This window comes from Acanthisitta chloris, unplaced genomic scaffold (assembly GCF_000695815.1).
Source record: "Acanthisitta chloris isolate BGI_N310 unplaced genomic scaffold, ASM69581v1 scaffold3659, whole genome shotgun sequence".
Taxonomy (NCBI): domain Eukaryota; kingdom Metazoa; phylum Chordata; class Aves; order Passeriformes; family Acanthisittidae; genus Acanthisitta; species Acanthisitta chloris.
Genome location: NW_008692932.1, coordinates 98,909 through 121,243, shown reverse-complemented (window position 1 = coordinate 121,243; position 22,335 = coordinate 98,909). Strand labels below are relative to the sequence as shown.

At 43.7% G+C, this 22,335-nt stretch overlaps 1 protein-coding gene across 1 annotated transcript; it reads left to right on the top strand.

Moving 5' to 3' along the window:
* Positions 1 to 762: 762 nt before the first annotated feature.
* On the top strand, positions 763 to 22,298 carry ELK3 (ELK3, ETS-domain protein (SRF accessory protein 2)). The gene is made up of 5 exons (XM_009082853.1): positions 763 to 784; positions 1,182 to 1,390; positions 10,841 to 11,629; positions 16,958 to 17,080; positions 20,688 to 22,298. Exons 2-5 carry the CDS (start codon positions 1,184 to 1,186, stop codon positions 20,784 to 20,786), a joined length of 1,218 nt encoding a protein of 405 aa, XP_009081101.1. The 5' UTR covers positions 763 to 784; positions 1,182 to 1,183; the 3' UTR covers positions 20,787 to 22,298.
* The last annotated feature ends 37 nt before the right edge of the window (positions 22,299 to 22,335 follow it).

Below are 22,335 nucleotides of genomic sequence, written 5' to 3'. Positions count from 1 at the left end.
GGTAAATCAGGTAATAACTAGTCCCATTAGCTCTATAATGAATTAATCTGTCAATACCAGCAGCAAATTTGTGTTAGACATGTCAAAATTAAGAATCAAAAGAGGCCAGGAAAAAATTATTTGATCCAGTGTTAACACGCTAAGACTGGGAATGTTGTTGAAAGTGGCTGAAAAAATCTCAGTTTGTAGTTCTGTAACTAAAAAGGTCAGTTTTAGCTGCATCTTCATGAAAATGATAAATTATTATCAGTGATAACAGTCCCAAATTTTAAGCTGTGTATATGCCTGTGCTGAGTTGGAATATAGTCATTCTTCAGTTCATCCTTCAATTGCAGTGCCTGAAATAAAGGTTTATTCTAGGCAAGACTCAGGAGCAGAGGCAGTTAGCAGAGAAAAAATGTTCAAATTACCTTAGATGTGAGACTCGAGTCAGTGTTAAAAGTATTCCTAGTATTCAGTCCTACATATGGTAATGAAGGGAAAGATCTTTGTTTGGAAGAAATTTGGGGTAAACATCACTTTCTTTACTGTGCTTAAGTATGCTGAACTTTCAGCATTTCTGAGAAATAGGTGGTATCTTTTGAGCTGTTTGAATTGGCAAACAGAAACAGCAAGAGCCATGGAAAAACAAAATAGGTAAAGGCTATATGATACTGGGTAGACAAGTGTGTGTGGTGGGAGGAGGAAGGAGTGTGGTTTCTGGGACTCTAATTAAAGGCAATGCTCTGGTCTTCCTGTCCTCTCCTTTTCCACAGTGATGTATCCAAACAGGTTCAGTATACTTCTCATGACAGCAAACAGCAGTTTTTAAATCTCGTTTCAGTGGATAGTCACATCAAATCCTTTTCCCCCATATGTTCCTTCGAAGAGTGATTTCATACATTGAGTGGAAGACACCTAGTGGAGATGACCCTGTACCATGTGAACTATGTGGGCGATGCTTTCCTAAATACTTCCTCTATTTCATATGTCCCTTCAGAAAAGAGCAGCGGGAAAAATACTGAAACAGGAGTGCAAGACCTGTAGGTCTTGTGGATGTTTGGTTGTAAATGATATAGTAGCTTCCTTTTCTCAATTACGTAGGCTGACTCCTACACAGAGCTTATTACTGAGGTGAGCGTTGGGTGGAACACCTGCGCCCAAATGTTTTTCACACTGTTGCTCTCCTTTGTCCCTTGTAGGTATGGAGAGTGCAATCACACTGTGGCAGTTCCTTTTGCAGTTGCTGCTAGACCAGAAACATGAGCACCTGATTTGCTGGACGTCTAATGATGGCGAATTCAAGCTACTCAAGGCAGAAGAAGTGGCTAAGCTGTGGGGACTCAGAAAAAACAAAACTAATATGAATTATGACAAGCTGAGCCGAGCGCTCAGATACTATTATGACAAGGTAAATTTTGTTATTCTCATGCAGACAAAAAACATAGAAACACTACCATTTAATATTTCTCCTCTCCATGGATGCTATTCAAAAGTTCCTCTAACTAGTCTTTACAACAGACAACAGTATTGAATGCAATCACAGTGGAGGTAAGAGGGCAGCTAAAAGTTGCACAGTAAACACTCACATCCCATTTCCTGAAATGGAGAGATTTTGACCTAGGTTTACACTTACTTACGCTTTTATGTGTTTATGTGTTTGACTACCCAATATTTTCTGTAGCTTTTGACAACAAATAAAACAACTGTTGATAACAGAGAACTGTTTGATTATTAGACCCTGCATAGGATCTTCTGCAATGCAGGGAGGTGGTAGAAAGCAGTGATTCTGCAATGCAGCAGGCAGAGTGGCAGCTTTACCAGCAGGTATTACCTGAGTCAGAAACAAGGAAAAGACAACAACAGAGGGTGGGGTTGAGCTTTCATGGGACACATCTTTTGGACCATGGAACCTGTTGACCAGTGTTTTAGCTAGTCTTGCCTGGGCTTTCTGGTATATGTTTTCTACAATTATATTGGGTCCTAATTTATTAGCTGGAAATACAACACTGAAACACTTCTGCAGTTGTGACTTGCAGTATTACCTCAGCAGAATCTCCCCGTAACTATTCCTCTGTTAATGCTCAGTGTTTTTAAGAGTTGGGAAATTTTCTACTGTGTCATTTTAGGATAAAATCTGGCTTACCTTCAACACTAATCTAAATTATGTATTTCTATTATTTAGCTAGGAGCAATATACATGAGAGAGCACTAATGTGAAGTCTTACTGGATGAAGAAGCAGAATAAGAGTAGCAAGCAAGGAAAAGTGACCGGTCAGATAGTGGGTGTCAGAGCAGGGATATGTTTGGGTTTGTTTGTCAAGGTGGTAGTCTCACACTGAGCTCATCTCAGCTGAAGACTGTATTTGCTGTAGAGCATTAAATTTACTCTCACTTGGGAACTGGGTATCTCAAGTTAAAATAGTGAAACATGTGCTTTGATAAGGGTTTCTCCATGCATTTTTTTCTCCCTTGCTCTACTGGATATTGGCCCTTCTCCACAGATACATCTATTGAGGTTTGATAGAACTAATAAGACCCATGGAGTTAGCACAGGTCATGCAGCAACGTTCTAAGGGCAAGCTGTGTTTTTTTGTGCACTCTTGGAAGCTGGATGCAGATAGATAGTGTAGGCATGCACTTAGTGCAGAGCTGTTAGCTGTTGGGAACTCCACTTTCGACCACTTCATTTAAAACTGAATCTGAATAATGTATTGAACACAGTAATCTGGAATTATTTAGATCACTCAGTTTGCTTCCAAATTTCAGACATCATGAGCATCATGATGTAGAAGAGGTCAGTAGAGGTTGTTGGTAGCTAGCACCTCTGAAAATAAAATTTCTGCAGTATAGTGGGAGTTCATAAGATCACTGTCACTCTCATGAAGCTGTCCTTCACTTTGACATTTAGTCCTTGGTCTTATTCTTCAGCACAAAGCAAGGTGGCAACAGTACAACAGAGAACACAAAGATGAGAACAGGCAATAACCAGGATATGTATTAGATTGCTATAACAGAAAGTTACTGGAAGGAAGTCTCTCAAATGTGTCAAGATACTAGAAGGAAAAAATTGTACAACACAAATACAGAGGTTCTAATATATCTTGCATATTCACCTCTCTCAATTTTATACTCCAGTAAATTCAAGGAGTTTCCAAGTTGTTTCTCCAGCCTTTTTTGGACATTATATTGTTTTACTAATCAATATTAAATCTTTACAGGATTAGTTCCTCTTAAATGGATATTGTTAATAATATATCTAAATTAATAGGTTTTACTAGTTCCTATATTCTCAGAAATTAAATATTAAAAAGAGAGACTGTTAAAGGTTTTGTGTATTAAAAGAGAAAACTTCATAGCCATGCTTAGTGGTCTGTCCTCATCTTGATTTTCAGAAACGGCAGTGAGATGATATTACACAGTAAGTAATACCAGTGTTCAGCACAGTTGTGGCATGTTTTCTGCCTGCACAAGGCAGAGGAAACTAGATATTGTTGCTGGACTGAGCTCAGAGTACTGTTGCCATATATTAATTGTAGTGCACTAATTCCTGAAGGGCACCGTGAGCCTGGGTGCTACCCAGTCATTCTAACACAGCAGTCAAAAAACATCTGGACTGCAAATTAACTCTGAACAATTTGATGATCAGACTTTTCATTACTCACAAGGACTCTTTCTCCTAGAAGAATTTTTTGGTTTCAAGATTAGAGCTGTTTGTGTTTCGTCCACTAGAAATTAGATTTTTCCACTTAACACATTTCAAAGGTGGCCTGACTGAGAAGGCACAAAAGGATTTGGTGAGGACAGTGCAACGGCTGTTCTGAGCAGTTGGTGTGATGAATTCCCTTTCACTAAGTGCTAAAAATGCTTCTGCTCAGCATGGGGAAGCTTTCTTCACGATATGACTCCAGCCCCTCTGATTATAAACTTGACTGGGAGCAGTGAGACAGAGTGCCTGCTGGTGCATGAACAGCATAGCCAGGCAGAGCCCAAATCTGCAGTTAGTGGCTGAACAGACATTGCTTAAAAACAAGGGATGAGATATTTGCAGCACTTGGCCTTTGAGATCTCTCTGATCTCTTTGAATCAATGTAATACAACGGCTCCTTACTTGAGGCTCCCTTGCTTCTTCCGTGCCTTAACCTTTTTTTTTCCACCCCTGTTCTGTGCTCTGTTGCCCCTCCCCAGCACACATGCACCTTTGTCATCCGTTTTGTCTCTGCTCATGCAGCATCTGCCAGAGTGGCTGTAGAGTTTCTTCATCAAGGCTCTGGCTGAGGCAACTGCTCGCTGTTCTTACAGCTGTGTTCTTGGTCTGTGTGCTCTCTTCTGTCTGACAATTTTATCTAAGTGTGGTACAAGGATTTTGGCCATTTTCCTAGGAGTTCTACAACCCAATGGAGGTAATAGCTCCTTTCTTCCCCATGTATTATGATCAGGGTTGGAATCCCAAATCAAACCTACACCTGTTGCTGTTTAAATTGGAGTAACTCCTTTAGCAGAAAACAGTGAGAGCATCTCACTGTGTGGGTATGGTGCGTTGTCTTCTTTAGGTTCCCAGACAGTGGAGAAAGGTGGATTACTGGGAGAGTGCAGAGGGACAGGGCAAGTTGCTGCAGGTTTTGAAGTGTGAGAGAGGCTGGCATAAGGTAGCAGATAATGAATCCTAGTAGACTGGCAGGGAGTGCTCGGCAGTGGGTTCAGTCCTAAATGCTTCCTCTGCCTTCAGTTCAGTCTATACTGCAGAGCACAGAAAGGGAGGAAGTCAAGAAGAGAAGGAAAGGCTCCTTGACATTCTTTTTTTCCTTATGCAGAACAGAAGGGGAAGGGCTGGTGAGGTGAAAAAGCCTCTCTCAGACATTTGTGCTCTTCTGCCCTGGATCGTTCACCAATTTGTGGGATAAACAAAGAGAAGTCTAGAGTCTGAGGTAGCCTTAAGGAGCCTTCAGAAATCTCTGTACCCTCACTAGCTGTTGGCAGTGATGGATGTGTTGGCAGCTAGATGTGCTGGGGCAAATGGGATGCACTGTGAGCAAATGGGATTAACATTGTGCTGCAGGTGGGGGAGTGGCAGCAGGAAAGACAGGAGGCAGAACTCTGGACAAGACTTCGTTTGCATTGGAGAATTATCAACAGGGACTTCTCGACCTATAACCAAGTGATCTGGCAGCATGTGAGTTTGAGACAAGGGGCAGTGATTTTTAGAAATGATGGTGGCACATGGGCTGGGCCTTCCTTGCTTGGATTGCCCTCTGCTCCTATTGCATACAGCTGACACTGAGCTAATGCTTCATGGTCTGTCTTTGAAATTATTCACCATGAAGAAATAAAAACTGATTGCTGGATAAGTGGGGGTTTATGGGCTCTGTCTGTTGCTTGGAGGGGAACACTGGCTTGTTAAAATTCATCATCTGATTCATCTGAACTTAAAAGTAAATTAATTCCAGTGCTGGAGAAAAATAACACAATTAGGACAAGTTCCTTAGCCTGGCTTTAAAAGCAAGCATGACATGCTTTTGAGGCTGATGGCTAGATTTATGTTGCATTCACACAAAAAGCACCCCAGGAAATGTAGAGGATGGCATGTCTTGATTGTAATTTGCTACCATGATTACGGTTGCTAAAGGTTTGTAGATAATCTTAAGACTCCATTTCCTGTTTTGTTTGTTTCCTAAATTTTTTCCGGCCCTTTTTATTTAAATGCATTTCCCCCATTGCCTCCACAGAGCAGCAGATGACATATAGCATTGAGGAAAGGCATCCTGCACTCTCTCTACCTACAGCTTGTGTCCATCATGTCACACACTTCTGCCAGTCAGAAATCTTTTGTAATGCTTTCAGGCAAGGAAACCTGTCAGCACTATTCCCACGCAGAGCACTTTAGCTTGGTGTATAGAAGCAGGATACCTTCATAAGTAGGGTTAGTATGTTTCTTTTTGTTCAGGTTGCCCAGATACTTTGTTTTTCTCATAGATGTAATGGCAGACGTATTTTGGAAGTCGCTAGAGGTTTCAAGACTACTGAGAGTCTCCGTGAATATTTCAAGATGACACCACAAGGGGGAAGCTACTGAGTTTTCCCCATGAGGGTTGTTTTTTGAGGGAAGGAGGAAATTACATGCAAATACCAACATTAATAGGATGTAGCAGTTGTGGAAGTCAAGTCCTCAGAAATTCGGAAATACAGGAATCACGGTTTCCTGGGTAACCTTAATGTTTGCATGAGTTATGCTGCATCTTTAATTGCACAGTTACACACTGTTGTGATGAGCAGCTATTCAATGCTTTTGCATCCTCTGTGAACACTGTGGCCCCACTCAGTGCATGCCATTCAGTCTGTTTCAGTTTTAGTTTCAGTGAGTTGACTGCCCTCATGTTTAGACGGGTTGGTAGTATGATTGAAGGAGCATTAGAAGATAACTTTATAGAAAATTGGAAGGATATTCATTCAAGAGTGATGTGTGGAACTCAAGAAAGTGGTTGTCTGAAATGGCATAATTATATAGTGCTCTCCATCTAGAAAGACAGGAGTAAAGAATTTGATACTCAGTAAGAGGTGATGGGTAGAGGAGAAAAAACAAGAACCCTTGGCTGGAAAAGAGTTATAAAACAGTTCATGTTTGATGTGAGAGTAAAGGGATGCCCAGTGAACTGCAGTGGAGAGAGCAGAGAATCTGGCCAAAGGTGCCAGCCACAGAAATAGCCTTTGCCTTCCAGATGGAGGTGGGTGAGGAAAGGCTAAAATCCAGCTAAATGAGAGGGTTGGTATTCCAAAGGTCAGTACAGGTGCACAATGTAGTAACCATCAAAAATTTCACAAAATCTAGCTTCTACACACGTAGTGTAATAAGCATAACTGCATAATCTATGATGTTAGTGGAATCTGCCTGCCTGCACACACTGATGTGGACACACACTGTTTTTCGGAGCAAATCACGCAGCCACAGGTACCTCCTGCCAGCTTATGTACTTCAGGCACAGGAATGTGAGCAGCCCTCTCCCTGGGTAGGGGTCCCAACAGCTGGAGGCAGCCTGGATAGAGTCCCGTGAGGAATTCTTACCCTATGTGTTCCTGTATGTGTTGCATCCCTCAGTACTCATGGAGCCAGGGAACCTGCAACGTATCCAAGTGGGAGTTAAGAGCAGCACCTACAGCTGTGGTGTTTCTTCTTTCCTGAGCAGGGATGTTTAGTACCTACAGACAAGTCCATCCTGCTCTGACATCAGTTTTGGGATCTCAGGCATCCTGATTGTAGGTCACTTCCTGGGAGGAGGGAAAAAGTGCCAATCTTGTCTTCCTGCTCCTGAGGTCCCTCATTAGCCTGAATTTTAACTAGGAAGTGGATCCCATTTCCCAGCTCAGTCTCCTGAGTGGCTCCTGCAGCTAGTAAACACACTAGCTGACAGGTTTGAGCCAAGCCACTAAAATCCTTCAGTCACACTGGTAGTATAGTTACACCTTTGCTGTAAATGGCTCAAACAGGGAGTAGGAGACAGAGCTGATGAAAATAAAACACAAACACATGATAGATTTCAGGAGTAGTCATGCGTGTGACGCAACACCCCCTACAGTATAGCCTGGTTTAAGCTGTAGGGAGAACCAGACCACTGAGCCTTCGGCAGCTAGCTCAGCCAGCTGCTCTGTGGAGAAGGATGGGGCAGAGACCCATCCTTCCAGGTGGTGATTCAGAGCTCCTGGGTGAGACTGCTTTTGGAGGGGCTAAAAAAGTGAGTGCCTGAAGTGGTAGGGTGTGGATAAGCCTGGGCTCCCTGACACGGCTGATGTGCTGGAGCAGACCCAGTTTGTATCAGCAGCTTTCAAAGCACTTTGCAACACTGGGGTGGTCACATTTGCTGTAGTCACTGTTTTGTAGATGGGGACAGAGGAGGGGAAGTGTCAAGTGTTCAAGTGCAGAACAGTAAAGTAGCCAACTGAAGAGCTGCAGTGCCTGCTCTCTGCCCTCGTTCTGAGTGTCAGTGAGTGCTGTCTCTTGACAAGATTATTTTTTTTTAAAGCTGTTGGACTGGAGCCCCTGGTCCTGGCCTGACTGCCCATTTCTCCTCTTCAGCAGCTGCATGTGCCCAGCAGTCTCCCTCCCAGGAGAAGGGAAGGAGACAGACCTGGAGCTCCCTGTAGCCCTGGCGAACAGCCACTAGCACTCACTGCTCAGGAGGGAATTTACCTAGACAGTTCAAACAACAACAAAAAACCAGACTAAATATGCATATATACTTATGGGCCTGCTACCAAGCAAGTGGTGTAGTCTTCCTTAATATAAGGAAGCATTCTTTGGAAAACCCCTGCCTGTCACTGTCTTCTGTGGTTTGAACCATCATAGCTCAGAGTGATTCTGACAGATCACCGAGGTGATGGTAGAAAGAAGCTGCTTTTTTACCTTAACTTCAATTATTTGTCAAAAAAGTAAAGAAAAGTCAGTGGCATTTCAGAGGCACCTGGTTAATTTGTGTGCTTCTCTTCTCTTGCATGCTGATGGAGATTTCCTCAGGCTATGCATTTAAGAGAAGCCTGCAAAGTGCTTGAGGAATCTGCATTTGAATCCTTTTCATCTCCAGCCATCCTTAAGTGGGCCTTTGCCGAAGGCTAGTGGAGTCAGAGGAGAGGAGCAGCACTGTGACCTTCTTAAAATATAGCTATATTTAATAATAACAAAGGAAGTATAAGCTCACCAGCCCGTTCAGCTTCTTTTTATAGTAATGTTCCCCTCTTTTAAAAGTGCCACCCTTGCATGCATTTAATCTTTTTCTGCTGGGAGTCACATGCTCCAAGGAGGATCTCAGTTGCCAGTGCTTGATGCAACAATAACTCAAAGCTGCCAGGAGCAGAGGGGAGATATTATTTTAGATTTAAAAATACATATATGAAGAAAAGAAAACAAAGATCCAGTTGGGGTGTTTCTTTTCATATGAATAGTTTGGAGCTTTTGACTTTTTGAAAAAGAGTGTAATACCAAGTGCAGAAAAAGTGCATCCATCCAACGTTTCACCTAATTAGCAGGGAAAAAAAAATCTAGGCCATGCCCAAAGCCATGGGAATTACAGGTAGTGCAGACTGAGATCCTGTGGGCTAACTATTTGTCCTGAACCCTTTGGAGGGCAAAAATAGGCATTGCAGCCTGGTAGGTAGATGTGTGTACAATTCAGCATGGAAGAGGGCAGCTTTGTGCCTTTAGTCTGAGCTTGCTGAATTTAATTCTCCCCCTTGCTACAGATCCCTGTTATCAACTTGGAAAACATCTTTTTCCATTTGTGCCACAGCTCCTGACCTGTGATGCAAAGCTACATCCCAGGGCTCTTCTGTAGGATTAGTTTTGTATTCAAGAAAGTGCCTGAATGAAATGCCAGGACATTCAGTCAGATGAATTAGAGAGTGCAGTAGCTCAGCTGAAAGGCAGAAGAGGTTCTGCTACCCAAATGCATATGATTTTTTCACAAAATGAGCCTTGCTTTTGTGACAAAACAAGGTGTAGTGCAGGCACTACAAGCACCTAGCATTACATCTGTCCATATATAAATAAGGGTGATGTTTGTACTCCATTTTTCCTTTTTTTTTTCCTTCCTTTTTCATTCGGTTTAACAAATGTTTCCACTATTGGTCTCAGAATCTGTGGTAGAATGAAAAACAAATTAGATTCTTAGTGAATTTGTAAATATATAAATTCCCATAAGTACAGCAAAGCAGATGTCTGCAGAGTATCAGCTGGAGGTGCAGTAGAGGTGCTGCACTAAAGGGAAGCTTCTTGGAAGGTGTTTTTCAGAGGTGACTTAAAAGACAAACTCTCCACTAGGGGCTTCAAGAAGGGAGAAATTAGCACGGAAAGCTCAGGACATATTGTTTCTTTTGTGCCCCAGCACTTGGCTTAGGGTGGTCAGTGTTCCAGTCCCTTTCCTAGGCCAGGCCTGGTGCCATAAAGTGCCTCTGCAGAGGAGCTCACGTATCCTCAGGGATATCAGGCATTGTGTTAGAGCAGGCAGCATACCTGGGTTTGCAGGAGGAGAGCTAGGACTGGAGACAGGACCTTCATGAAAAAGCTCAGTGTCAAAGTGAATCAGTTCTTTCCATAAAGGGGACACTTTAAGAAAAAAATAAATAGTTCTGCAAACCTTTGAGAGGTTTGGGATTTTTTCACCAATTCATTTCAATGGTCAGTTTAGAACGATGAGAACCTTCTGCCTGCACCAGTTAGCATCCTGAGCCTAATGCAAGCTTGGAGAGGGTGCAGGGGATAGGTCAGGACACAAGTACTCTTCCCAGCCCTTGCAGTGATTGCATTTGTCACAGACAGAAATTCATGACCATTGAAAGAAGGACAGCCACCATCAGTCTAACTCAATCATTCCACATGTGCTGAGAAGAGAGTGGAAATGGTTGGAGCCAAGAGACTGAGGTGGTTTTGTCTCTTGCACATATTCTGAGAGTACCTCATACTCAGGGTAGTTGGTTTTGGTTTTGGGAGGCGTAAATGAAGGAGTTTGCCTTTTTTTGTGAAATGCAAATAGTGGCATGGCTCGAGTCCACAAGGCAGCAGAATTGCTTTTACTGAGAAGAAAATATTCCCAAGCTGCTTCAGAGGAAGCAGAAGTAAAACAAACCACCAGTAGGTCTTTTGATCATCTCGTGATGGTGATTTTGTTGGACACCAAGTGCAGCAGGGGATGAACTCCATGGCTGAGCAGAGATATCAGAATGAACCAAGGGTGATCAGTGTTAGGAGCCCCATGAAATGATCTGCTTAGCTTGATAAGGGAGCAGTGTCCCCCTACCCTTGTGAATTCCCTTATGTATGCTGTACTGAGTACCTCTAAAATGCTGATCTTTCTAGCATCTTATTTTGTATTTGCAGAACATAATCAAGAAAGTGATTGGACAAAAATTTGTATACAAGTTTGTCTCCTTTCCTGAGATTTTAAAAATGGATCCACATGCTGTGGAAATCAGCAGGGAGAGCCTTTTGCTGCAGGACTGCAACTGTAAGGTGCCTTCCGAGAGCAGGGATCAGCACAAGCACAGCTTATCAGCACTGAAAAGCACAAGCCGTAATGAATATATCCACTCGGGCCTGTACTCCTCTTTCACTATCAACTCTCTGCAGAACCAGCCAGACCCTTACAAGCCAATCAAAACAGAAAAACTGGAGGAGAGCTCAGAAGGAAACACACCAGTTGAAGAAGTTCAGACTGTTATCAGATTTGTGACAAACAAAAGAGACAAACAAGTTACGAGGCCCATGGTATCGTTGCCTTCTACTTCTGAAACAGCAGCTGCCTCTGCTTTCCTCAGCTCTTCAGTATCAGCTAAAATATCTTCCTTAATGCTACCCAACAGTGCCAGCATTTCATCTCCATCATCATCTTCCTCCAGGTCACCATCTCTGTCTCCCTCCTCACCCCTCCCTACGGAACACAGGAGCCTCTTCCTTGAGTCTGGTTATCACGACTCAGATTCCCTTGAGCCTCTGAACCTCTCCTCGGGCTCCAAGGCAAAATCTCTTCCCCCAAAGGCTAAAAAACCCAAAGGCTTGGAAATCTCTGCCCCACCTATGGTTCTCTCCAGCACCGACATCGGTTCCATCGCCCTCAACAGCCCTGCACTTCCTTCGGGATCCCTGACTCCAGCTTTCTTCACTGCACAGGTAAGACCTGCCTGTCTCCAGGCATCCCTCCATGTGGCCAAGAGTGGAACTCTATGGGTCTGTCACCATCCAGTGGGAACAAAAAACGTATGGGAAAGAGGGTGGTCTGAAGAAGGAGTGGAAAGTAGGTTTCTCCTGGGGTTTGTTCCTACATGAGTGTGGAAAAAGCCAGCACAGCTCACAGACTGCCTGGAAGGATAAGGAGTTGGGCAGCCATTAGTGAATTGCTTATCAGTTCAAACCAGCCTCCAGGTCTACAAAACAAGCAGGAAAAAGCCAACAAGAAAACCACAGGGGTTTTTTAGGTCACAACTTGAGCTTGTGTGTTGTGTTGTGGGATGCTTGTTTAGATCTCTCTGCTAGATGTTGCATCCATTCAAACCATGACATTTCTGTTAATTTTTGAATGTGGAACAAATTAAGTGGTTTTGGGACAAATTAAGTGGTTTTGAAGACAGGCTCTTAAGCCAGTTTTGATTTCCAAAGCTTTACAGATCATCAGAGTACTTGCTAGAGCTTCTTTTCAGCGCAGACCTACTGAATAACCAGTTCTTTTGAATCACATTTTTGTGGCAATTTCAATGGCAAATTCCCATTCTCAAGCAAGCCTATGACCAAAATCTAGCAGTTCAGAGCAGAAGAAGAAAATCACATAGCTATGACTCAGTGTATTCACTGGTGACTTTTGTCTTACGCTACCACCGCAAAATTAGTCAAAAAATCCAGGAGTAAAGTTATCCCAATGCAGAACACCCCCTAACATCCCTCCCAGCCCTGAACAAACAGTTGATGGAAGTACTAGCATTGAATGAAACAAACAGAACAGTAAATAAATATGAAGGTGTGTTACAAGCCCTTGCTCACTTCTTGCTGTCTAGGAGACACATTGTATCCAGAATCCCATTACCTCTTCCCTGTCCAAAGGTATTAGAGGGTGTTTTGTGCAGGCACCATCCTGTTGCCCCCATGGCAAGAAGGCCTGGCAGAGGTGAGAGTGTCAGCAAGTACTCTCAGCCTGCATAGCACTTGCTCTTACTGAGCTTTTCAGGTGGCTGCAGAACAAGTTTGTGCAGTTCAGACACACCTGTAAGCCACCGAGGTACAAAGTTGTGTCACCACGAAAGAGGATTTTGTGGGCTGTCACATGTCATTTTTGACATAAAGTCTTTAAGTGGAGTTAGGTTTGGCAGGAAGAACAGAAGTGTGGCAAACCAAAATTGAGGTGCATTGGGTGGCTCTTATAACCTCTAACTGTGGTATAACCACAATATTTTGCTTGTAGGGAGCAAATCTGACAAATCACATCAGATGCCAACCAGACACAATGACAGCATGAGCTATTACAAACCCACTTTAATCTACTGCTGCTCCAAAACACAGCATGAACATATATTTCTTTCCTCAATTAGCAATTATTTCTTTGAACATTTAATTTTCTTGTTCATCTATAAACCAGTGTACTTACTGCCCCAAAAGATGCAGAGGGGAATTAGGTAGAGGACTGTAGTCTTCCTTTAACAGGATGGTAGGTAAGGCTGTGATGACTTATCCGGCTTGAAGCCATTACACATCTCTTTTACAGGTTGTCCTGCCACAGAAGAGGCAGATGGCATGGCATCTGTGTAGGGTAGTTCCTGGGTCTAATTTTTTAAACTTTTGGCTATACAGCAACATAGCTTTTTTCCTCTCCTTTAGCCTTCTATTTCTAGTGTGGGTAAGAAGTAGCCTACACCCTAAACACTTGACCTAATGAATATGAAATAAAAACTACATAACAACTGTGTTTGGGTAACTGTAATACCACAGTGCAAAACAACTAAAGCCATAGTTTAGACTGGAAATCTGCTGTTCAGCCCATTATCCAAAGAAGAACAGGCACCATATCTCATGCGTTCTCTGATCTATCAGATCCTAGTGGGAGACACCTGCTGTCATGGGGGACATACAGAGCAGGATGCCTGCTCCAGTGATGTAGGCCCAGAGATAGTCCTGCTGCCTGAGAGGTTATTTCATGTGGCTTTCCACTGCACCTGCTGGTCATGAGGAATACCCTCGGGTGGAGCACTGTGAAAGGGCACATGATACGCACAATCAATTTCAGAACAGAAAAATGGGTTTGAAGATGTCAGAGCATACAGTACCACACTTAGTAGAGAAATGTCAGCTTTCCATTTGGTTAGCTTCAGAGAAAGATTTAGATTTTGTTCAGTGCTTGCTTCTTTTGCAGATTACTTATACCTGTTACTCTTGTAACAATTTTGTGTCACACTTTTCTTCAAGCCTCTGCTTTAGCATTTGTAACATTTACAACATGCTGTTTCCTTAGGGACAAAGTAGTGTGCCTGCAGCCAGCACACGTGTGCTCAATATTGTATCCACATACACCATCCAGGCCCCAGCACGTGCCTAATGACCTGGGAAGTAATGTATGTGTGACAGCACTTGTCTGTTATCTAACAGCTAGAAGTGACAAGATGGTACTTACACACATTCTTTATCAGAGAAGTCAGGAGCCATGAGCATCATTGCTTATCATAATCCTCTTTGAGCAATGAATTATTTCTATTTAAACTGTTCCTTTGCTTAGATTATAATGATGTTTTTTGAGTAGGAGCTTCCCACTGGGTTCCACATCTAGTACCAGATGTACAGCTCCATGAACGCAGAAAATGAAGTGACACATCAATTTCTGCATATAATATAGGGATAGCCTGTCCTGTGGTGTTGTTTACACTTAGGTTTCCTCTGGTGGCTTTGATGCTTGGCTGCTGTCAGTATGGAGAACAAGCCTGGGAGGCCCTGTGCTCTTTGCATTAAATATTAAGGAGACTGGGAGGCTTGCTTTGGCTGGCTCTTGGCTCTGGCAGAACTTGCAGACATTAGTTCTGCTCATCAGAGGATATGAGCTTTTGCTTAGCACTGTTGTTAGGCATGTTAACATGCTTCCAGAGTGAATGGAAGGCAACTGAGTTTCAAATCAACACTTTCTCTGAAGACTTGCTCTGGCTGTATCTAGGGAGGAATAAACACCTCCAAGTTTTCTTCATTATTTTCAAAAGACCCTCTCAAGAACTGCATTTTCAGTTCCAGATATCTGCAGCTTCTTAGAGAAAAATTTAAGAACTCAGATTGCTCACTGGAGCTCTTAGTACAGTTGGCACAATACTGTGTCCTTAGTTGAAAGTTGTTGGGTCTTGCTGCTTACATCTTTGGTGTTAAGGTTAGTAGGCTCTTCTGTAAGTAGATCTGAGTATTTATCCTGACCTAATTCAGTGTGTTGTCAGTCTTGTAAATCTTCATGAGCAGCCCCAATGGAGCACCAGCTCGTAGTGTGGCACAGGAAAGGGGCTCTCACTGGTGCTGCTGATTTCCTGCCCCATGAAAGCACCATGAGCGTGGGATGAGGGTATTTGTAAAGGAGATGTTCACAAGTGGCTGCTTGTCAAGTATATTTTTCAGCTGTCTTGACAAGAGATGTCACTTGATGACATCAAGTCAGAAGTCTTCTTTTTGCCAGGCCCTCAGCCATTCTTTGCCCTTTTTATTGTCATGCAAATATATCCCAACTCTCACCACGCTGGTAATCCTGTGACCACCACAGCTGCTGATTTACTGCATCAATGCCTTTTGCTTTCCCAGTGATACGACAGGTCTTGGAACATAACTGTGGCTTCTTCCATGGGGTTTGGTGTTTCTAATCCACCTTCGTCAGCACAAGGAAGGTGGCAGTGTCCTTTCCCTGCGCATTTTTCCATGAACCTTGCTTCTTCAGAGATTCCTTAGAGAAACCATCCCATTCAAGAGCAGCCAAGCTCATTGTATTAAACTGCCTTTCAGACACCTGAAATCACTGGGAGGACTTCTATATTTGCTGCTCCTTGTCTCTCCCATCTCTTCTGCTGGTGTTAAACTAATTGCTTGACCCCATTGTGAACTGCAGTGCAAGCATGTCGCAGCAAGTCTGCAGTCCTGTGCATTTCCACAGAGCCTCAAACGGCACAGCCGATCCCTCAGGCACTGCATTGCGAATCGTGTCTGGTGTATTCGGAAATCCAGGAAATCCAGGTCCCGTGGCACCTGCCTTTGTGAGCCTGCTCACCACAGAGCCCTGGCAACGGGACGTGGTGGCCCGTGGTGTCAGCAGTTGTTAAGTGAGGCCTCTGGTTGCAATTGCCATATGTGGGCGTTCATATTTCTGGCCTGGTGGGAAGCTAGCGGGTACCAGAATGCATGACGTGCTGGTAACTAGGGGGAGAGACTCTGTGTCTTCTGTCGTCTGTCTTCTCTTTAGGTATTTTAAACTCTGGCCAAATGGATGCCCCAGTTTAGCAGAGCAGAGGCACTTGTCCTGCACAGCAAAGCACATGCTTAACTTGCTAAGTGTGCACTCAAATTCCATTAAGTGCTTTGCTAAATAGGACTGATTTTGATAATTGGCATCAAGATTACTAGTGAGATTACCTCATTATGCCAAATACTTTTTTTCAAAACTGTCACATCACTTCCATGTTCTTTTTTGGAATGATAAACGTTGCTCTGGATACAGAATAATTTGAGTGTTTCTTCATTTGAATGAAGATTTGCATGTGTTTTAATTCTACCTCCCCCTCTGATTGTGCTTTAGAAATGCTGAGGGCATTCCCAGCAATTCTTGTGTACCACGGCACTGGAAGGAGACACCTCTGAGTTGGGAAAAGCCTTGGATCCTTAGTTCTTGCCACTTTGGTTCTTTTCAAGCAGTGTGCTGTGCTCTCTGCCGTCCCTCTGGGCACCCAGCCCGTACACCTGCCTCTCGCAGCCTCAGCCCATGCACTGCCACTGTCTTGAAACCTCTCCCATTCTGGAGAGGCACCACCAGGGAAGCAAACTTCAAAGGCCAGCAGTGACTCTTTTGGCTCCACACACAATTGCATTAATGCTTCAAAAGCTGCAGTCAGGTCAAGCAATTGCTGCCCTTCAAAAGGTAAAAAATGGGCCTGAAGGAGACTAGGCACTGTTGGCAGGCACTGGGGCACACGTGCTAAGATTCTACACAGTTGCACGAGTGTGGTTCAAATAACTAATTCCTGGGCTTCTCCTTAAGCAAATAGAAATTAAATCAATTTGCATATGAAGGAATATTAAATGTGCAGGTACCCAGTGCTGACCACTGAAGACAGGATGCAGGGCTGGATGGGCAGCTGCACTGCAGACCAAGCTGTATGTCTGAACCCATTGGGAAATAGAGTCAGTAGGTGATGTGTAAGACTTGAGGGGTGGTGACTGCTATGTGCAGCTGTAACTCCTGAGCCACATGCCATGTGGTGGTTTTTTTTTTTTGTCTTGCAGACCCCCAGTGGACTATTGCTGACCCCCAGCCCGCTGCTGTCTAGCATTCATTTCTGGAGTAGCCTCAGTCCTGTTGCTCCTCTGAGTCCTGCCAGGCTGCAGGGACCAAACACTCTGTTCCAGGTAGGTCTTTCCAATGCATAGGTTTCATTATTAAATGAAACACATGTGGAAGAGACATCAGGGGAGCATCTCCTCACATTAGTCTGGAACTTTTCAAACAGCTTAAGAAAATACAGGAGTTAACAGGCACTTTTAAAGAGAGGCCTACTTACTTGTGCCCTCTTTAAACCCTTGGTAGTGCAGTCAGAACCTATGTAGCAGTGTCTGCTGCAGCATGCACACACATACTCTGTGAAGGAAACAAATAAGTGCTGGACCCAGCAAGAGCTCTCAGAGCTTCAGGAGAAGAGTGCAGAGCAGTCAGGGAGCAGCCAGGAGAGGGGTGGAACATGGACTCTGGCAAAACCAAGAGCAGTTTGAGTTGCATGCAGTACCGTGGGTCTAGCTTTATCCTTTTGTCTTACTGAACTACTTCGCATGCAGAAAGACATGGCATAGTTGTATGTACAATAAGGATACTCTGAACCTGAATGCTCCATTTCCAGTTCTCCTGCCATTATCCATGTGTCCTTAACCAAGGACATTCCCCTGAGCATGCCCTCTCCATATGTAACAGCAAAATGGAAGCATTGTGTCCACTCTCTCATGGTTATTGGCAGAGTAAAAATCTCGAAGTTTTTTTGAGTTGTGGCAAACACGTAAGTTATTAAGAAACCTGTGATGGCCACAGCACTCAGGTGCAGCTTTTGCTTGAGGCTTAGGAAGAAGATGCTGAGGATGGTACTAGCAGCTCCAGCTGTAGCTCCTGTAAAACAGCTGATTCATTGAGTCACAAAAGAAATCATGCTGATCAGCTGACTGGCAAGAAGCACAGGAACCTGATGGTGATCTGTACAGCTGGAGAATGCAGAGGCACCGCTGGAGTGAACACCCCGACCGCTGTGGAGGGTCAGCACCAACAGAGGAGGAGGCCACTGCTGGACAGGGAGCCTGTGTTAGTCTCTGAACCTTCAGGGAGCCTAACTGCCTGAACAGGGCTGGGCTTTAGCCCAAGTACTTTGCTCAGGAACAGTCCACAGTGGAGTAGTAAGTCTTTCTACCTCCAGTGGGACAGCTGTGCATGGAGCCTTTGTGTTTCAGATAAAGTCATTAATCCCTATTGACCTTAGTTTTGCACACGTGGTTAAAAACAGCCAGATGTTTCATCTGAGAGGGAAGTGCCTGGAAGGAGCTTGTACAAACACACGCTGGCCATCTCCTGTGGGAACTGGGTGAGGAGTGGCCTTGGCTTTCCCATCTGAGATACCCAAAGGGCCTTATAAATGATGTTTGATTCAGGCAAAGGCCATAATGACAAGCTGTAGAGCACAAAGCTTTATTTTAACAGCAAATAGGAAATGAAAACCACAGCTGAAGCCCAGCCAACCCCACCGAGAATTGATGGGTCAGCCAGTGTAGGTGTCAGGGCAGAACTCTCCTCAGGCTGCCTGTACAAGCCAGCCCACACTTCATGAAGCTAGTCAGGGAAGAGCTTGTAATCAACTTCTGTGTTTTAATGAATCTTGATGGAAGTGATGGAAACATTTCCTGAGGTTTGGTTTGGTTAAAATGGAGGTCTCAGCCAGTCCTGGCCACACCAGGAGCATGGTGCCAGACCCAGAGCACCACACTGCTGAGCCTGGTGCTGTGTGATCTCCAATGCAATGGTGGAAGACAGATAACATTAACTAACATCTTAGTAGGAGACTTAACTTCTTACCAGCAGATTACATGCATGGAGGGTGATTACACACTTTGACACTTTGGCTGTCAAAGGACTGATCTGATAAGGGGTAAAAATACACCAAGATGCTTGAAGTTGACAGCTCTGTTGTTCATCTCTGTCTCTCTCAAGCCAACAAAAACCCAGCACAGCTCATGGAGCTGGGCCTCGAGGCCATATCAGTATACCACTGGGATAATTTCCACCTCGTGCTGCAGCAACTTTATTCCACCTACTCTACTCTTTCTCAGATCAGATATTAAGAACTAGTCAATACACATCACTGCAGTCAGGATGCTGTCAAGAACTAGAAATATAAGGCTTCTGTTTTGAGTAAGTTTTTTGCACAGTATTTTAGAAGCAGCAGGTTAATACTAAGTGACAATATATTCTGCTTCACATGCTAGCATAGCTAGTTTATGGTTTCTTAGTGAATACAAAGAGAAACTGTAATTACTTGAAAGTAATTTTCCCTACGCTTTGTATTCCCAACTGTATTTTTTCTGCCCTAAAACTACATCTTGACTTTCACTTTTGCAAAGCTCTTTCCTGCATAGCTTTAATGAAGGACAGGAAAGACGGATGTATTGTAATTAATAGACTGTAGACTGAAAAACATTTTTTGGAAGCAGAATGGATGGCAAAGATTTCTCTACAGTGTTCACTTTCCCAGGATGATAAACATGTTATGTGAACTTTTAGATAAAATATAGTTAGTAATAAATTTCTATATCCCTGCACATTTACAAATTATCCAGGCTTTGTCCTCTACTTCACATTCCTAATGGTTGATGGAGACTTCTGGTACACATGGCTGGTCACTAGTGGTGTTCCCCAGGGGTCAGTGCTGGGCCCAGTTCTCTTTAATATCTTTATTGATGATTTAGATGAGGGGATTGAGTGCACCATCAGCAAGTTTGCAGATGACACAAGTTGGGAGGGAGTGTTGATCTGCTGGAAGGCAGGAGGGTTCTGCAGAGGGACCTGGATAGGCTGGAGAGATGGGCTGATTCCAAGGGGATGAGGTTTAACAAGGCCAAGTGCTGGTCCTGCACTTTGGCCATAACAATCCCATGCAGTGCTCCAGGCTGGGGACAGAGTGGCTGGAGAGCAGCCAGGCAGAAAGGGACCTGGGAGTTTGGACAGACTGAAAGCTGAACATGAGCCAGCAGTGTGCTCAGGTGGCCAAGAAGGCCAATGGCATCCTGGGCTGGATCAGGAACAGTGTGGTCAGCAGGACCAGGGAGGTGATTCTGTCCCTATACTCGGCGCTGGTGAGGCCAAACCTTGAATACTGTGTGCAGTTCTGGGCCCCTCAGTTCAGGAATGATATTGAAGTGCTGGAACAGGTCCAGAGAAGAGCAATGAGGCTGGTGAAGGGTCTAGAGCACAAGTGCCACGAGAGAGGCTGAGGGAGCTGGGGGTGCTTAACCTGGAGAAGAGGAGGCTCAGGGGAGACCTTATCACCCTCTACAACTCCCTGAAAGGAGGCTGTAGTCAGGTGGGGGTTGGTCTCTTCTCCCAGACAACCAGCAGTAGGACAAGAGGGCACAGACTCAAGCTCTGCCAGGGGAGGGTTAGGTTGGATATTAGGAAGAGATGTTTTACAGAGAGAGTGATCAGGCATTGGAATGAGCTGCCCAGGGAGGTGGTGGATTCACCATCCCTGGAGGTTTTCAAGATGAGACTGGACGTGGCAGGTAGTGCCGTGGTCTAGTAGCGACGGTAGGGTTGGATCGATGGTCTTTGAGGTGTCTTCCAAGCTGGCTGATTCTATGATATCTTACTGTCTAGGCATTTCAAGTCTTGAAACCACCTGGAACCAGCTGCTAACACTAAATCCATGTGCTTCTGGGCTGAATGCTTAGAAATAAAGAATAATTTTCACCTTCTGGCCTCTTACAGTTTCCAACTCTGCTAAATGGTCACATACCAGTGCCACTCCCCAGTTTGGATGGAGCCTCTTCACCAGTACTGCTTTCTCCAAACGCTCAGAAATCCTGATGATGCCTCATCACGCCAAGGACTATTGGTGGATTTAACACTTTGTTCCTAGGGGCTAGTTTTTCCTGTGTCATGAGAAGGACATTGTGAAACCCTCTGTTACTTTGGTTTGCACTTTTCATTACATGGATAATCTACTTTTATTATGTTAGCATTTTTTCAACTGTGTTTATATATAAAAGTATATATAAATCTGTTATGCATTAAATGGATGATAATTTTTTTATATCCTAGCTCTCAAGTGTTGAACACTTCTGTTGTTGATGAAGTACTTTTCTTAATGGATTGCAACAATGTATCTAATAAGGATGTGAAGCTTCTTTTTAATCCCTTTTTCTGCATATTAAGCATTGTGCTTGTGTTAACTATAACCGGCTGTGCCTTCTTTTGCATAAAGTCATGTAAATGTTTTATATATTTTCTAGTATTAAGATAAAAGTTGAACGAAAAAGCCTAGTATTGAACAGCCCTATGGTAGTATTGCAGTATTTTCTCCAAGGATAGGCCATATGATGCAGTGTATTCATGTAACTTTGTATTAAGTGCTTTCAAATTGTATAAAAATAGCCTTATAATTTTTTTGTTGCTGAAGTGAAAAACATAATCCATGTTACAGTCAAAGAGATGTATTTAGGAGTAACAAAGCCACATTTAGGCCCAAGTTCTTCTGCTGAGTTGCAACAGGGAGGAACTGGGCTGTGTATGTTCATGAGACATTTCCAGCATTTGAGAACACTTTTGTAGAAAAGGAGACATTGCTCACAATTTATTTGGCCTATACTTCTTGTGAACTGCCAGCATTACAGCTGGAAAGATTGCAAGTAAATGTCTGTCCTCCCAGAGAATGAGGATCATTGCTGAGAGAATTTCCAGGTGCTTTAATCAGTCGTGCCAAGTGCCTTCTACTACTTCCCTGGAAAGACTATTCTAGCTACTCAAGCTCAGAAGGTTGCGTTTCCCCTTCCCCCAAAGCTGGAAAAGTTACAGGCCTGCGAAGGAATGCCTGGTGCTTGTAAAGAGGCAAACTGTACATGTGGCTGTTTATACATAAACAGCTGAATTCTGGATGAAATAACAGCACTGTGTTACCATATACTTACAACTGGAACTTCCTGGGTATGTCCTCTACCTTGAAGTAATGGCTTAGTCATCTAAATGTCAGGTTAGGATTGGGCTAGACTCCCTGGCACCACAGATTCTAATCTTGGCAGGGCTGATGCAAATCTTCAGTTTTCCAAAGTGGCTAAATTGGTCTGAATGCAGCTTTACCATGTAGGTTTTTCAGAGAAAACCTTCAAAAACCAAACCAAAATCAGAACTGTGTTTGTGACAGGTCATTCAAGCTTCTACTTTGCTTTCTGGCCAAAAGTCCATTCTTTTTGAAATGTATGCAGTGAGTTGTCTGCTGATTTTCTGCTTGGATACATTTCAGTGATGATGTGTGTAGTTAATTGTAAAGTGCTTTTGGATCCTTCAACCTGAAAGGTGCTAAATAAACATTTTATTAATGCAGTTCTGATGTTGAAAAGCCATTTTTGGGGCTGAGGTG